Source organism: Microcaecilia unicolor, chromosome 2, assembly GCF_901765095.1.
Source record: "Microcaecilia unicolor chromosome 2, aMicUni1.1, whole genome shotgun sequence".
NCBI lineage: Eukaryota > Metazoa > Chordata > Amphibia > Gymnophiona > Siphonopidae > Microcaecilia > Microcaecilia unicolor.
Genome location: NC_044032.1, coordinates 587,650 through 602,091, shown reverse-complemented (window position 1 = coordinate 602,091; position 14,442 = coordinate 587,650). Strand labels below are relative to the sequence as shown.

General features: G+C 40.2%; 1 protein-coding gene across 1 annotated transcript; it reads right to left on the bottom strand.

Moving 5' to 3' along the window:
• Positions 1 to 2,599: 2,599 nt before the first annotated feature.
• Positions 2,600 to 13,961, bottom strand: LOC115462745 (killer cell lectin-like receptor subfamily B member 1B allele B). The gene is made up of 3 exons (XM_030192730.1): positions 13,916 to 13,961; positions 3,719 to 3,810; positions 2,600 to 2,801 (listed from the first exon to the last, which is right to left on the bottom strand). The coding sequence occupies exons 1-3, from the start codon at positions 13,937 to 13,939 to the stop codon at positions 2,618 to 2,620; spliced, it is 300 nt and encodes a 99-aa protein (XP_030048590.1). The 5' UTR covers positions 13,940 to 13,961; the 3' UTR covers positions 2,600 to 2,617.
• Between the last annotated feature and the right edge of the window lie 481 nt (positions 13,962 to 14,442).

Here is a 14,442-nt window from a genome sequence, read left to right as displayed (position 1 = left end):
GGAAAGCGCGGGGTACAAATGTAATAAATAAAATAAATAAAATAATTACCAAACTTGTCTTTAAATCTAACCGTGGGTTAATGCAGCAAACCTAGTTCATTTTAAGCTTGGCTGAGATCCTCAGCCTATACTGAACTCTCTCGACTCTTACACATATAATTTTTTTTTTATTTACAAATTTACAAGTTGGTAGCTTTTTCAGATGTGGTTTCTACAGCAAACAGTCTTTTTACAATAGAGATTGGCTCCTTAACTGATTTCCTGGATATTCGATGGCAGGACATGCGCAGCTCTGCGGTGCCCAGTTAACTTCACCACATAAAGGGGCCCTTTTACTAAGGTGCGTAAGGACCTACGTGCATCGAGCACACGCCAAATCAGCATTACCGCCCGGCTATTGTATCCGCAGGCAGTAATTCTGAATTTGGCGCACGCCGAAAACATGCGGTAAACGGCAGTGGACATGCGCTGTATGCCTATTGCCCAGGTAATGCATGAGACCTTACCGGTAAGTCAGTGGGTGGCGGTAAGGTCTGAGGCCGAAAATGGACGCATGCTGGCTTTTATTTTTGCCGCCCGTCCATTTTCCAGTCCCTGAAAAAAAGGCCTTTTCCCCAGTGCGGGGTAAAAACTGGCCCAGTGCACATCCAAAAGATGTGCTCGCACTGCCGTAGGCCACCTTTTGCCATGGCTTTGTAAAGCGGCCCCTAAGATTACACTCTGCCCATGCCCCATCTATGGCCCACCCTTAACCTAGCCAGTTAGAGAATGGCTGATTAGCAGGGATATTCACTGCCACTGAATGTCCTCGGATAGCCCTCGACAAGCCATTTCTATGGCCAGGAGCTTCTCCTGAATTTTTAAATGGCTTTGAATATCAGGCCTTTGATGTTTTGCTCAAGTGGGCTCACTTGTATGTAAAGTTTTACAAAATCCAGCATTTACATATGTAAGTTTTAAAACTGGTGATGTGTACACAGAAGAAACAAATCTCCACAAGAACAGCTAAGATGACGCAGGAACAAGTAGACGATGCTTCAGATGCTTTAACAGTTTATTGTAAGACAAATGAGACTCGATAGAGCTGTGTTTCAGTTGACAAGACCTGTATCAGGAGTCTCTTGAATTTTATAAAATCATCCACTTGAAATATTCTTTGTGGTCAGTGTAGTAAAACCACAAGCAAAACAATCCATGCGCCAAACCAATTGAAGGTCACTGTGAAAGCAACTAGCAAAGCAAATGTTAACTCACACGAACTACTAAACTCCGAGTAAAGGCAAGTAAGTCCCACAACTTAGACATTGAGGGACCCTTTTACTAAGCTGCACAGGCGTGTATGCGCGTCCTATGCATGTAAATTTTGATTCATTTTTTATGTGCATCCACTAGGTGTGCCGGAAAATTTCCAGCAAGCGGCGCTAATCAGACAGTAATCAGCTTTGTATGCGCATAGACCTTTACCACCCGGTTAACACATGAGACTCTACCGCTAGTTCAGTGGGTGGTGGTAAGGTCACAGGCCCAAATGGACTCATGCCAATTTTTATTTTGCCGCACGTCCATTTTTGCCCCCCACCCCCCAAAACATGCCTTTTTTGCAGGCGCGCTGAAAAATGCACTAGTCCAATACACGCGTCTACACCAGCACAGGTCATTTTTCGGCACACCTTAGTAAAAGGACCCTAGAGTGAGTCTATTGTAAAATACCTGAAACATTCTGAATGTCCCTTTTGCAACCTCAGTGTTCCTTGCAAATGGGGTTTTAAATCTCATAAATAATGTTGTTTTTGATCCACTGACTTGCACTTATCAAACGTGCTTGAAGAATGGTTAGAGTACCGTCTACTCCATTCTACAAACAATCATCACTGATTATTATGTTTTCCTAATTCTTGATCTTTTACAATCCAAATCCCCAACCTGTTATCCCTTCCATTACCAACCTCATCGCCAACTTCAACATCCACAAGACAACCCCATCCAACGAAACATTCACATAGCTAAAATAAAATGGGATGACACAAAAGCACCAGTGCCGAAGCTCGTAATGGATATAACATAACTCTTCCGCTCTTCGATTCCCTAATGTGTCTGTAACACATGAACCTTATCCTACCACAACATCACTTTTTATTTGTTCTCTACCCGGAGTTGGAGAACGCCTTTACGGTACTGTAAGCCACATTGAGCCTACAAATAGGTGGGAAAATGTGGGATACAAATGTAACAAATAAATAAAAAGAAAAATATGCAAAGCAATTTAAAATTAATATTACAGGCTTCGATCAAGAGCTGCCAACAGGAGCCTCAGCACGTTTTAGCAGATCAGTAATAATGTAGAATGGGTCAGCTCTCTGTTTCTCTCTCCGATCTCTTAACTGACTCAGCAATCGTTTCATAGCCCCAGGATGAGAGATAGACATGAGGGAGGGAGAGAGGATGGCAGAAAGACAAAGGTATCAATAATTATATTTATTTATAAACTTTATAAACCATCTTCTCGGAAAGCCAATCAAGATGATGCACAATGTTCCATCTTTATCTGGAACATGGATAAGACACATGACGATCCATTCCCGTCTTCATAGTCTATCGTTATGATCACACTTTCTCTTTAGTTTCCATCGACATGTTTCATGCCACTAATTGATACCGGTAGAATATTAAAATCCTCTTTAATCAGTAGCTGGACTGCACGCTTCTCACAGATCCAGTGATTCTGATCAGCACACTTCCAATCGTATAATTTACTCTTATACAGCGCTGCACAATGAGTATTATAACGAATTGTAACAGACCTGTTGTGAAGAAAATATATAATTATTTTACTACTAACATTTATAGTAGGGGTGCTATCTTCAGAAATGTACACAATTAACATAATGGAGGGAATTCAATACACAACGCTCAATTTAGGTACCACATAATTCAATGTTACGCACTATTCTGTAAAAGGAGCATGTCAATCTGGCTTCAGACCTGGGTACGGATCAGAGACAGTTTCTGTGTCCCTTCTTGATGATCTGCACAGAAACCATGACAGACGATCTGCCTCAATGCTATACTAGTGTTGCTCGATTTCTTGGCAGCCTTCGTCACCGTGGATCATAATATCATGCTTACCAGACTGGCAGAAACAGGTATCAGTGGCACAGTAACTACTTGGTTCAAATCCTATCTGTCAGATAGACTAAAATCAGTTCTGCTCAGCAACAGCACATCATCACCTTGGGCACTGGACTGTGAGGTGCCATGGGAATCCATACTGTCTCCCTGAGCTGATTCGGTCAATGGACATAAAATTCTACATCTATGCTGATGATAAAGCTTTTGATAAAGTTCCTCAAGAGAGACTCCTGAGAAAATTCAAGAGTCATGGAAGGCAAGGTTCTGGTTATTTGGTATTGACTCCTGAGGCAGGCCTTGTGGCCGAAACATGGCTCGTGCTGCGTCATCCATACCTTGAATTTGCTGTTGACTACTACAATACATTTTCATATCTTTGTTTGATTCAGGACCTGCTCTTCCTAATCCATACACCAAGGAATGACTACATAGTCCGGGTAAATACGTATCATCATGTTGGTACACATACATGTCAGAATAAGGATTTCTGTTGCTATATGGAGTGAGTTCATCTGTTGTTGGCATCTTACCCTTTCTGCATTGTGAGTTTCCTCTTGTGTGAAATTGAGTCCTGAATAAATAAACATACCTTGACTCTGTACCATCCAGCCATATCCATCTGTTATCTGTGAAGCATAGACCAACCCAGGATGTGCCTTTTATTTGGTCAGTAAAGAAGTCCTGGAAATAAAGAGAGCAAGTGAATAAATAGCCTCGACCATCACTAAAGGCCTAAGACACCAAAAATATTTTGGCCTCCAGAATATGAAATGTATTTAATCATCGTAGGAGGAGGCTGCAGTAATTCAAATGGGGATGCCCTAATTTGCATAGGACTTCTTGCTGACAAAAAGGGACATCCAAGTGGCGACATTGAAAATTTCTTAGATATTTTACAAAAGGTTCACTGAAAGCAGAACAATGGTAAAATACATATAAGGATGTGCAGGAATTATTTTGCTCTGTGCTTTCGTAACTTAAAGACTGGGGTTTAAAAGAGGAATTATAGGTAATTGATAAAGACAATTAGGATTAAAAAAAACCCACAAACCTTATTAACTAGTCTCCATACCCTTTAATCCATTGCTTTAAAACTTGAACTTTCTGCCACTACATTAAACAGATAGCCTGTAGAAGGCACAGCAGGGCCTAGTTCAGTCTTTATTCCCACCCCCCTACCCAAATCCTTCCCACCCCCAGCAGGCGAGAGGGGGGCTATCCAGTCTTTTGCTGTGAGTGTCACTTATTTGATTATCTCCCAAATGGTGAGAGGTTATATTTGTGCAATCAATGCAAAGATCTCCTAGCTCTCAAAGGACGAGTACCTTCTCTTGAGGCTAGAAGAGCTGAGGGAGACAGAAAGATAAATAGAGGAGGCCTATAGGGATGTTGTAGAAAAGTCCTTCCTCCAATCTGGCAGCACCTGTGCTGCCTTGAAGGAGGGAGGCCTTCTAAAAGGAAAGCATCACCCTGGCTAAATTGGAAATAACCCTGTAGCCAGAACAAGCCCACCATGGGATGCAATATCCTCTCGCACTGAGGATGTGTCTCCAGGAGCTTCTGCCCAGGAGGGAGGATGGCTGCTGTAGTTGATGATTCAATTATTAGGCTTGTAGATAGCTGGGTGGCTGGTGGACATGAGGATCGCCTGGTGACTTGCCTGCCTGGTGCAGATTTTAGATAGTGCTGGGGAGAATCCAGCTGTCTTGGTACATGTGGGTGCCAATGATATAGGAAAATAGAGGTTCTGGAAGCCACATTTAGGCTCCTAAGTAGAAAGCTGAAATCCAGATCCTCCAGGGTAGCCTTCAGTAATGTTCCCCATTCCACATGAAGGACCCAAAAGACAGGCAGAGCTCCAAAGTCTCAATGCGTGGTTGAGACGATGGTGCAAGGATGATGCATTTAAATTTGTTAGAAAACGGGCAACAGTCTAAGGAAGGGGAAGCCTCTTCTGAAAGGATAGGCTCCACTTTAACCAGGATAGAACCAGGCTTGAAAAAGGAGATATAGCAACTTTTAAACTAAAATGGAAGGGAAAGCCGACAGTCTACCAGGAGCACATAGACCGGTGTGGAGTGTCCTTGAAGGTGTTGGAATTTATTGTATTTTACATGCATTGCCTGTCACCTATTATTTCTCTGTGATTACTCTGTGACCTCTGATGTGAATTACTTAGAGAGGTCACACAGCTATGCAACTTCCTGTGGGGGTTAGATGCAGCAGATGCAGCACATGGAGCACATGGAGCTCATGATCTCTCCTAACCTGAGAGGATCTATGGTGGTGTGAGCATCCATTACCATCTAAGCACATGGAAGGAGCTGATAATACAAATGTATAATAATATGTATATATAAGCCTGTCTGATTATAATCTAACTACAAACTGTGAGTAAACAGATGTTTTGTTACTTCAACTTTAAAGTGACTCAGCAGTGAATTATTCAGGGGTGAATGAGAGAGAGATGAAGAAAGAAATTAACATTTCTAAAGCTGAAGCTGTGTGTACTAAAATCTGCTAATTATTTACTACAAATAATCCAACAAAAGGGTTATGGGCCCAGGGCTCAGGAATTGAAAAAGAAGAGAAATATTACCAGGCAGAAAAAAAGGCCACATTTTTCTCTTAAGTTTTAAAGGAAAGATTCAGTCTGTCTCTCTCTCCCCCCACACAGCAGACAGAAGGCTAAGAAAATGGCTGAGGGAAGAAATTCACCATTTTTCTATTCTCTCAAGGTGCCTAGATTAACTGAGTTTAATTATCAGCAGTGGGAACTAAGATTCATATGTCTCCTTCGAGCAAAAGGATTACATATATGCTTAGACCAAGACAGAACAGCTGAAAATATGGCTGAATGGGACAATGCAAACTATTATGTGAAGTGCATGCTTTTGGAAGCTCTCTCAGAGAAACAAGCCATATTAGTGGAGGGAAAAGATACACCAAAGGACATTTTATATAAACTGAGAACTATGTATGCAACTACATATGCAAAGCAGCAACCAATTTGGCTGGCAGAGTTGAATGAAACCAAATTAAGGGATAAAAGTAAATGTAATGATCACATTATGCATCTTATGTCTTCATTTCAAAAGCTAGAACTTTCTGGAATTCCCATGTGTGATGCATTGAAAAGAGCATTTCTTTTTACCTCACTATCAAAGAAGTTTGATGTTTTTAGGTCTGTAAATGAGGCCATTGAAGGGCAATCTTTTGAACAGGCAACATCAAAACTAAGGCAGGAATGCATAATAAATGATTCTGAGGAGATGTGTTCTCAAAGCAAGTCAGAGAGAAATGAAACAAATTTCTTGGCAAAGAACAGAGGAAGGCGGAGCTATGGGAAAACTCCACCCAAGGGCAAGCTGATTTGCTACTCATGTGGAAAGGAGGGACATGTATCTAAATGGTGTAAGGAAACACAAAACACTCCCTCTAGCTCACCTAAGCCAATGGAACTAAAGAATTTTCAAACCAGGAAATGTATGAAGGACAAAGATAAACACAAGGGCTTTCTAATGGCAGAAAAATCTTTGACTATGGTAAATAATAATTCAAATGAAAGTACTTGGATTTTGGATTCGGGGAGCACATGCCATTTAACCAATTCTAAAGATTTCTTTCAGGAAATGTGTCCAGAGGAAGGTATTCTTAAAACTGCAAACGCAGGGACTGCTAAGATCCAAGCAAAAGGTATTGGATTCTTAAAATGCAAAGTGTCTAATGAAGTTAAAGAGATTCCTGTAAGTGATGTCTTGTATATTCCCCAAGCAGTTTGCAATATGCTTAGTGTATCTACATTAGATAAGAAGGGATTTGTGATTCATTTTGAAAACAGTAAGTGCACAATCTCTAAAAATGATGAAGTGTATGCTGAAGCTTTTATGCATAATGATGTTTATAAGCTGAACATTTCAGGTGAAGCCTCACATATGGCGCAAGTAAGGAAGAATGATGGTAAATGTAGTCTGGAAATCTGGCACCGCCGCCTGGGACATCGTGATTCTAAGGTGATCCAGGATCTTTACAGTAAGCAACTAGCCACCGGCATTCAGATAAGTGCAGATGCTGGTAAAATGGAGAAATGCATAGACTGTGTTACTCAAAAAGGTGTGAGACCCTCATTTCCTGCATACACAGGAAATAGGAGTAATAAAGTGCTGGACTTAATACACAGTGACTTATGTGGACCGTTTAATATCCCATCATTGGGAAATAACAGATTTGTGCTAATATTCTTGGATGATTTCTCTAGATATTGTGTGGCCTATTTGCTGAAAGAGAAAAGTCAAGTCACAGACATGCTGAAGAAATACGTAGCCATGGTGAGCAATAAATTTGAAAGAAAACCAAAGGTTCTTCAGACCGACAATGGTGGTGAGTTCACTTCACAAAGCATGCGCACATTTCTAGAACAAGAAGGCATTCAGCATATCACAACAGTAGCTTATACACCAGAACAAAATTCTGTTGCAGAGAGAAAATTTAGGTCACTTGTGGAAATGACCAGATGTATGCTGTCAGATAGCAATCTCCCTAAAAGACTATGGGGGGAAGCCATTCTCACAGCAGTGTACCTACAAAACAGAATGCCAACTAAAGGCGCTGAGCGCACACCACATGAGACATGGCATGGTAGGAAGCCAAACCTGTCACACATAAGAACATTTGGAAGTACAGCATATGCTCATGTACCAAAGCAAAGAAGGCATAAGCTGGATTCCACAACAGAAAGGGGCATTTTAGTTGGCTATGCTCCAGGACACAAAGGATATAGAATTTTGAATCTGAAAACTGGCATTGTTGGCATAAGACATGTTACATATTTTGATGAAAACAAAAGGGTTGATAAAGGCTGGATTATCCCAGATGAGCCTTATCATCCAGAATATGAAACTAGAACCATAATAGACATGCCAGTGTATATAAATGCCATACCAAGGCAGATGTCTGAAAGCAACTCATCTGTATCTAACGAGGAACAGGCAGAGGAAGCAGACACAGAAAGGATCATTGAAGAAGACAGTACAGTTGGAGAAGGGGAATCAATTGGAGAAGGACTCTCAGATTTAGAGAATGCGGAAAGGTCGGACCAACCTGTTGTCAGACGCTCATCCAGGGAAAACAAAGGTGTTCCACCCCCAAGACTGTCTTACCTAACAAAGTCAGCAGAAGCTCAAGAGCCCTTAACATGGGATGAGATTGAGAAAATGCCAGCAGAAGAAGCTGCTGAATGGCATAAAGCTGCACAAGAAGAAATTGATGCATTGGATAAAAATAATACTTGGATTCTTACAAAATTACCTCCTGGCAAGAAAGCTATAGGATGCAAATGGGTATTCAAGTTAAAAAGGAATGCACAAGGAAAAGTGGAAAGGTATAAAGCCAGATTAGTGGCAAAGGGATATCTTCAAAAATATGGAGAAGATTTTGATGAAGTGTTTGCACCTGTAGTGAAACACACGACAATTAGAACACTTCTGAGCATTGCAGTCTCAAAAGGCATGCAAGTCAAACACATTGATGTGAAAACAGCGTTTCTTCACGGAGATATAACTGAGGACTTGTACATGGAACAGCCAACAGGTTTCATAAATACAAAACAAAGACAGCTAGTGTGTAAATTAAACAAAGGTCTTTATGGATTAAAGCAAAGTGCAAAATGTTGGAATGAAAAATTGCATGAAATATTGACAAATTTAGGATTTAAGCAAGGTGAAGCAGATAAATGTTTGTACACTAGGTGCACAAATGGACAATATGCATACATTTTTGCTTTTGTTGATGATCTGCTCATTGCAAGCAAAAGTGAGCAAGAGTACAAGGACATTGTAAAGTGTTTAAACCACAATGTTGAGATAAAAGAACTTGGTAATGTGTCATACTATCTTGGTATAGAAATTGAGAAACAAAATGATGGTTCTTATCTTCTAAGCCAGAAGCAGAAAATAAATGAGCTTATTGAAAGTTTAGGTATGCAAGATGCCCAAGTTGTAAGCACTCCCATGATCACTGATTTTCTGAAGGATGAAACAGTAAGAGAACCTTTACCAGATAACATCCAATATAGATCAGCCATAGGTAAGCTTTTATATCTAGCTACCACGTACAGGGCTGATATAGCAAATGCAGTAGGAATTTTGAGCAGAAGGGTCAGCTCACCTACCAAATCAGATTGGACTGCAGTTAAAAGGATGGTAAGGTATTTAAAGGGTACCATTGATTGTAAATTAAAGATTTCAGCCAATAGTAATCCAAAACTAATATGTTACTGTGATTCAGATTGGGCAGGGGATCATTCTGATTATAAATCCACAAGTGGATATGTGTTTATGTATGGAAATGTACAAATTTCATGGGCCAGTCATAAACAAAGTATTGTGAGTTTGTCTTCTACAGAAGCTGAATACGTGGCCGTATCGGAAGCGTGCAGAGAACTGATGTGGATTGAAAAACTTTTGCTGGATTTTGGAATAGCTGAAAAGAGACCAATCCAGATAATGGAAGATAATCAGAGCTGCATCCGACTGTCACAGAATGACAAGGTTCAGTCACGCACCAAGCACATCGCAACGAAATACCACAACGTGCGAGAGTTGGCGAAAGAAGGGGTCATCAGTCTACACTATTGTCACACCAGTGAGATGACAGCTGACATCATGACCAAACCGTTACCCAGAGAACGTTTTGTGAATCTGCGTATAAAGCTTGGACTTTGTATGAATAAATAATTGCATGACAGTTATGCATGAGAAGGGGTTTGTTGGAATTTATTGTATTTTACATGCATTGCCTGTCACCTATTATTTCTCTGTGATTACTCTGTGACCTCTGATGTGAATTACTTAGAGAGGTCACACAGCTATGCAACTTCCTGTGGGGGTTAGATGCAGCAGATGCAGCACATGGAGCACATGGAGCTCATGATCTCTCCTAACCTGAGAGGATCTATGGTGGTGTGAGCATCCATTACCATCTAAGCACATGGAAGGAGCTGATAATACAAATGTATAATAATATGTATATATAAGCCTGTCTGATTATAATCTAACTACAAACTGTGAGTAAACAGATGTTTTGTTACTTCAACTTTAAAGTGACTCAGCAGTGAATTATTCAGGGGTGAATGAGAGAGAGATGAAGAAAGAAATTAACATTTCTAAAGCTGAAGCTGTGTGTACTAAAATCTGCTAATTATTTACTACAAATAATCCAACAGAAGGATATCATTGAAACAGGATATTTAGGGAATCCCAATAGGTGATGTTTCAATAATGGTGAAAGAAAGTCAGAAAGGTTTGATGGGTGAACAGAGTAAAGGATGCAAGTTATCGCCATTGGACTTCAAAGAAGCCTGTAGATGCAAGGAAAAAAGACAGTTTGAAGTGTATATATACAAATGCCTGAAGACTGGAGGATGGCCAAGAGGACATTTCTTTTGGTAAGTGAACATTATTTTGCTCTGTGCTTTGGTAACTTAAAGATTGGGATTTAAAAGAGGAGAATTGTAGGTTATTGATAAATACAGAATAAAAAACACAAACTTTATTAACTAGTTTCCATACCCTTTTCCCTATAGTTTTAAAACTTGAACTTTCTGCCACAGCATTAACAGCTAGTCTCTAGAAGGCACAGCAGGGCCTAGTTCAGTCTTCATTCCCACACCCTCCCCACCCCTAGCACATGTCTTCATTTATAGTCAATTATTCTAATTAGGATAACAAGACGACAGTTTTCATTAGAGTTTAAAAAGGGTTCCAGGTGTGATCCAGGTAAGCCTGATTTCAGTGCCGGGTAAAACAGTGGAAGCTATTAGAAAGAATACAATTACAGAACACATAGTCAGACATGGTTTAATAGGACAGAGTCAGCATGGGTTCCGCCAAGGAAGGTCTTGTCCTACCAATTTGCTTTATTTCTTTGAAGGAATGAATAAACATGTCGATAAAGGTGAAATGGTTGATGTACTGTATCTAGATTTTCAGAAAACTTTTGACAAATTTCCTCATGAGAGACTCCTGAGAAAATTAAAGTGTCATGGGATAGGAGACAATGTTCTGTTGTGGATTAGGAATTGATTATTGGACAGTAAACAGAGGGAAGGGTGATTACAACCATGTTTTCATCCTGGATTAGTAATATTGTCATCTACTAATGTGTTCTGCTATTTTATTCTAGCATGGTGATTTGTATTGATTCCTTCTCCAATTTTTGTAAGCCACATAGAACTAGATTTGATACCTGGATATTTCTCTGATAGAAGTCTAATAAAATGAAATGACATGAAAATGAAATTTTGGGTGCAAAGATTTAATCCTTGTGCCTAACCTAGGTGCAGATCTACCGTATTCTAGAACACTCTGCATGCACAATTTTGAGCGCCATATGTAGAATTTGGAGGTAATTGAGTACCTGCTAACTAGATAAGTGTCCCTCGTATTTTCTCTGTTGTTGGCCCCACAATGTGGAATGCTCTTCCGCTGTCTTTGCGTCAAACTTTCTTCCTCACCTTTGTTCAGGAAACAGTTGAAGACTTTGGACCCTGTTTACTAAGTTGCACTAAGGATGCATCAGTGTTTTTAGCGTGTGCTAATGATTAGCATGTGCTAAATGCTGAGTCACCCATAGGAACATATGGGTCAGTTTAGCATTTAGCGCACGCTAAAAACAGTAGCGCAGCTTAGTAAACAGGGGCCCTTGTTGTTTGGTAAGGCTTTTTCTGGGTAGCAGATAGTTTAGACTGTTTTTATTGTCTTGCGCTAACTAAATACAATTATAACAATGATTGTATTTTGCAATTGAACAATTAGTTTGCATTTTAATTTTAATTTTTATCTTTTTATTATTTTAGAATTTTATACAGTCCTAATGTGTATTTCTTTTACCGATGTTTGTGATTTGTTTGTTTTATTGTAACCCGCTCAGATGTTACGATGTGCGGGATATAAATTTTGTCAAATAAATAAATGTATGGTTACCACAGGGGTGGCACGTGAGCCCTTACCACTAGATCAGTGGCTGACGGTAAGGGCTCAGGCCAGAAATAGGTGCATGCTAGTTTTAATTTTTATGCACGCCCATTTCCTGGCCCATTAAAAAATGGCCTTCTCCCCGGTAGTGGTAAAAAGTGGCCCAGCATGCGCCAAAAAAAAAGTATCCACACTACCACAGGCCACTTTTTACCATGGCTTTGTAAATGGACTCCTTAATCACTGTGTATCTCTACTACTAATACTACTACTACTTATAATTTCCATAGCGCTACTAGACGTATGCAGCGCTGTACACTGGACATGAAGAGACAGTCCCTGCTCAAAAGAGCTTACTATCTAATCAAGACAGATAAACAGGACAATTAAGAGATAACGGAATTACTAAGAGGGAAACGATAAAATAAGGGTACTGAACAAGTGAGTAAGGGTTAGCAGTTAAAAGCAGTATCAAAAAGGTGGGTTTTTAGCCTAGATTTGAAGACGGCCAAAGATGGAGCTTGACGTACTGGCTCAGGAAGTCTATTCCAGGCATATGCTGCAGCAAGATAAAAGGAACAGAGTCTGGAGTTAGCGGTGGAGGAGAAGGGTGCAGGTAAGAGAGATTTACCCAATGAACTGAGTTCCTGGAGAGGACTGTAGGGAGAGATAAGAGTGGAGAGGTACTGAGGAGCCGCAGAGTGAATGCAGAGCACATGACATGTGAAGTCTATAGTCAAAGATATTTCATGAATATACTTTTAAGTCCACCACTTGCAAGTAAATATCTCACTATGATATCGTACGTTCTAAGAGGAAAAGACTTCAGATACTCGGTCCTCACTGTTACGTATCACACAGTGATCCTCAATGTATTGTGATAGAGACCGACAATTAGTGCAGAAGGAACAACGCTGGATTTACAGATTGAAATCCTTAATTCCAGCGGGGTTAAACAATCGAGTGGAATGGAAGTCTTTTTTATAACGGATGCACCTTCCTAATTAAGAGGTAAAGTCCCCTTTAAGGTTTCAGTGCAATCTAATTGGTTGACAGAGTTGGCGTTGGTTTAAAACGCGGTTGCCATCTTAGAGGATTAACAAGATGGACGCCCACATGTACATCAGGTATGAGTAAGGTCTTATAGAAAAGCAGATCCACGAGTTCTCTAAAATCTCACACGAAAAATTAATGCTGTTTACTTGATTACAGCGTGCTGTAGAAAACTTTGGGTTCAGCTCCTTAACATAGCCCTGCCTCCCACCACCAGCTCCACCACCCAATTTCGGCTTCTGAGGATCCATTCCTTCTGAACAGGATTCCTTTATGTTTATCCTACACATGTTTGAATTTCGTTACCGTTTTCATTTCCACCACCTCCTGCGGGAGGGCATTCCAAGTATCCACTACTCTCTCCGTGAAAAAATACTTCCTGACATTTTTCTTGAGTCTGCCCCCCTTCAATCTCATTTCATGTCCTCTCGTTCTACCACCTTCTCTTCTCCCCATCTCCTTATTACAAAATGTGAAACTTAATAAGGTAAAATAAGTTTTGAATAATAAGTGGAAAGACGAGGTTTTTTGACTTATGAGGATGCTCACCAGCTGATTTGCAAAAGAAAAGTTAAATTTCAAAAGTAAACGCTGAGCGATGCGGTCTACTATGTGATATGCAACAGTGAGGACTGAGTACCTGAAGTCTTTTCCTCTTAGAACGTACGATATTATAGTGAGAGATTTACTTGCAAGTGGTGGACTTATATGCATTTTTGTAAAGCAAGTACCAAGTAGAGAGTTAATGAATATACTTTTACCAGATCTGTTGCGTTCTTGAGCATAGCCAGGTGAGAATCTCTGGTAATACAATCCTGATAGCTGGACACTCGGTTTTTGATCTCAGTAGATAGAAAGTAACACTTTCCTCCCCAGGGTCTCCATCCTTCTGGACAGAACTCATACTGTTGACCTGGTGTAAAGCAGAACATGAATTGACCCCAGTTACTCTAATGTCATGAGCACAGTCGACATTTCACGGAGGAGTTTCTGCTCTTTTATTCCTATGGGGAAATATCCTTGGAATCCAGACAAGAATCTCAGGCTGATCAATAGCTTTATACATAGGAAACCCTGAAACATTCACTCAAATTGATCTCTTGGAGCTTTAAATCCTTGATATTTTGGTCTGTGAAATGGTGACCTGGGACTAACCATCCTCGTAGGTGAAAAAAATACAAGGAACCTTCAGGAATGGAGGTGCCAACTCAATATTTTATTTAACAGTCCCAACATGGTTTGAAATATTTTAACAAGCAGGGAAACACAGTGAAGGTGACACCAAAGA